Source organism: Bombus pyrosoma, linkage group LG14 (assembly GCF_014825855.1).
Source record: "Bombus pyrosoma isolate SC7728 linkage group LG14, ASM1482585v1, whole genome shotgun sequence".
NCBI lineage: Eukaryota > Metazoa > Arthropoda > Insecta > Hymenoptera > Apidae > Bombus > Bombus pyrosoma.
The window spans coordinates 2,573,540-2,575,615 of record NC_057783.1 but is presented as its reverse complement, the minus strand read 5'-3'; the positions used below and the strand labels follow the sequence as shown (position 1 = coordinate 2,575,615).

Below are 2,076 nucleotides of genomic sequence, written 5' to 3'. Positions count from 1 at the left end.
AGATAGCAACTTCGTGTTGATTGTAGGTTTTTAATCAGGAATATATTTATTTAAAAGATATACAATAAATATATAATTGTTATAACACAAAACTTTATAAAATTATCGATATTTAATTTTTCGCGTAAATTATCGTATATTAAAAGTCGGAAATATTATAAATTTTGGAAGTGAACACTATTATTATAGCCATAATTTACGGAAAATAACATTCAACAGTTCGATAGAATTCCCGTTAGACGAGGCTAGATATTTATGACTGTGTTATGCTACAGTAATTACTATAATAATCGAACTAACATATTCAAATATTTTCAGTAATAATGATAATATAACGCCGAAAAGACCATGTCTTACACATATATAATTGTATATGTATATACATATGCTTACCAACGACAAACACAATGTTAATATAACTACTTATTAACAATGTGTTATGTTGATTAGATTATACTATTTTTAACATAATTACCGACTTTTTCAGCATGCTTGCTGTTTATTGTAACAATATTAACATATGTATGTGTGATATACATATATGTGATAGACATATATGTGATATACATGTGTTATATATTGTAAAAAAATAACAGCATAGATAACAGCTGAGATGTAAAAAATTGTTCTTGTCAGTATTATGTCACCTTGTCATTCTATAATATATTACTTTTCTTACTTTTACCAACTGTTGTTCAATTATCTCCAGTTAATTGATATTGTTACATTTTTCGTGTTATGAAATGGATAAAATGTTTAGTTTGAAAGCATGTGTTCCTCTAAGATCAATGCAAGTCAGTTTATACGATGTACATGTTTGTAAATGACCATCATCTTTGTTAGACATATTTCTAAAATTACACGTACAAACGAATAAAACTACGTTACTACAAAACTTGCATATCGTGATAAAATTGTAGATCTTTATCGTTATACTAATAAAAATGGGAAATAAAATATTCCGAGTAAGTAAACACCGAGCCACGGACGTACGGTGCAATTTCTCCTGTCATATTGTACGAATATGCATTTCATCGGTTCTAACTTCTTCATTCTATGAACTCAAATATGTTTTAAGTAGAAGCGCTTCAATCTCGCGATATGTTTTTCCTTTCGTTTCTGGTATATATATGAACAGCATCAGAAATACCGAACTGCTTACTGCCGCGAAGACAATGTAAATCGCAGACAATCCATCAGTATTGGTAATTCCTTGATACAGTTTCGGCACCATAAAACCAATTATACCATCGAAAATCACAATGATGGGACCAACAATGCGTTTTAGTTCCGCAGGAAATAACTCGCATAGGAGAAGATTGGGTAACGTACCTAAGCCAATTTGATACATTATTTGATATATAATTAGGTCGATAACTGGTAAAATAGAGGCGTTGGAAACGTCAAATTTTTGTTGATCTAAGAGAAGGTAAATTCCTAAAATGCACAATGTCAAACACGTTCCGAACCCAGACAGAATCAAAAGTTCTCTTCTTTTAAGACATTCAACTATTAAGCTGATTAAACTGCTAGTTATAAGGCCGACAGACAGGACCATCAGCGTCGCTACGTTTGGTCCGATACTGATCGGTATTTTGCTAAACAACACATTCAGATACTGCATGGTGATGAAGTTTCCGCTGAATTGTTGTGCCATGATCAAGCCAAGCATGATTAACAAAGCGTTCCTGTTGCTTGGTTCTAGTATTTCTCGCAGCTTGGTTGACCAAGTATATTTAGTGACTATATTTAGATAGTGTAATACTCTCCTGAATCGTGGGTATGTTTCTCTTGTGGATTCTGGGTGTATTTCGCTTGTGGGTTCTGTGTGTATTTCGCGCGTGGATTGTGGCTGTATTCCGCTTGTGGATGGTTGATGTAATTCGCTTGTGGGTTCTGTGTGTATTTCGCTTGTGGATGGTTGTTGTAATTCTCTTGCGGATTGTGTGTGTACTTCGCTTGTGGATTGTGGCTGTATTTCGCTTGTGGGTTCTGTGTGTATTTCGCGCGTGGATTGTGGCTGTATTCCGCTTGTGGATGGTTGGTGTAATTCGCTTGTGGGTTCTGTGTGTATTT

General features: G+C 33.8%; 1 protein-coding gene across 1 annotated transcript; it reads right to left on the bottom strand.

Moving 5' to 3' along the window:
- Positions 1–674: 674 nt before the first annotated feature.
- Positions 675–2,062, bottom strand: LOC122574561 (facilitated trehalose transporter Tret1-2 homolog). The gene has a single exon (XM_043742266.1). It carries the CDS (start codon positions 1,670–1,672, stop codon positions 1,055–1,057), a length of 618 nt encoding a protein of 205 aa, XP_043598201.1. The 5' UTR covers positions 1,673–2,062; the 3' UTR covers positions 675–1,054.
- Between the last annotated feature and the right edge of the window lie 14 nt (positions 2,063–2,076).

Excerpts from the sequence above, each read along its gene's own strand:
- LOC122574561 (XM_043742266.1), bottom strand. The coding sequence starts at position 1,672 with ATGCTTGGCTTGATCATGGCACAACAATTCAGCGGAAACTTCATCACC.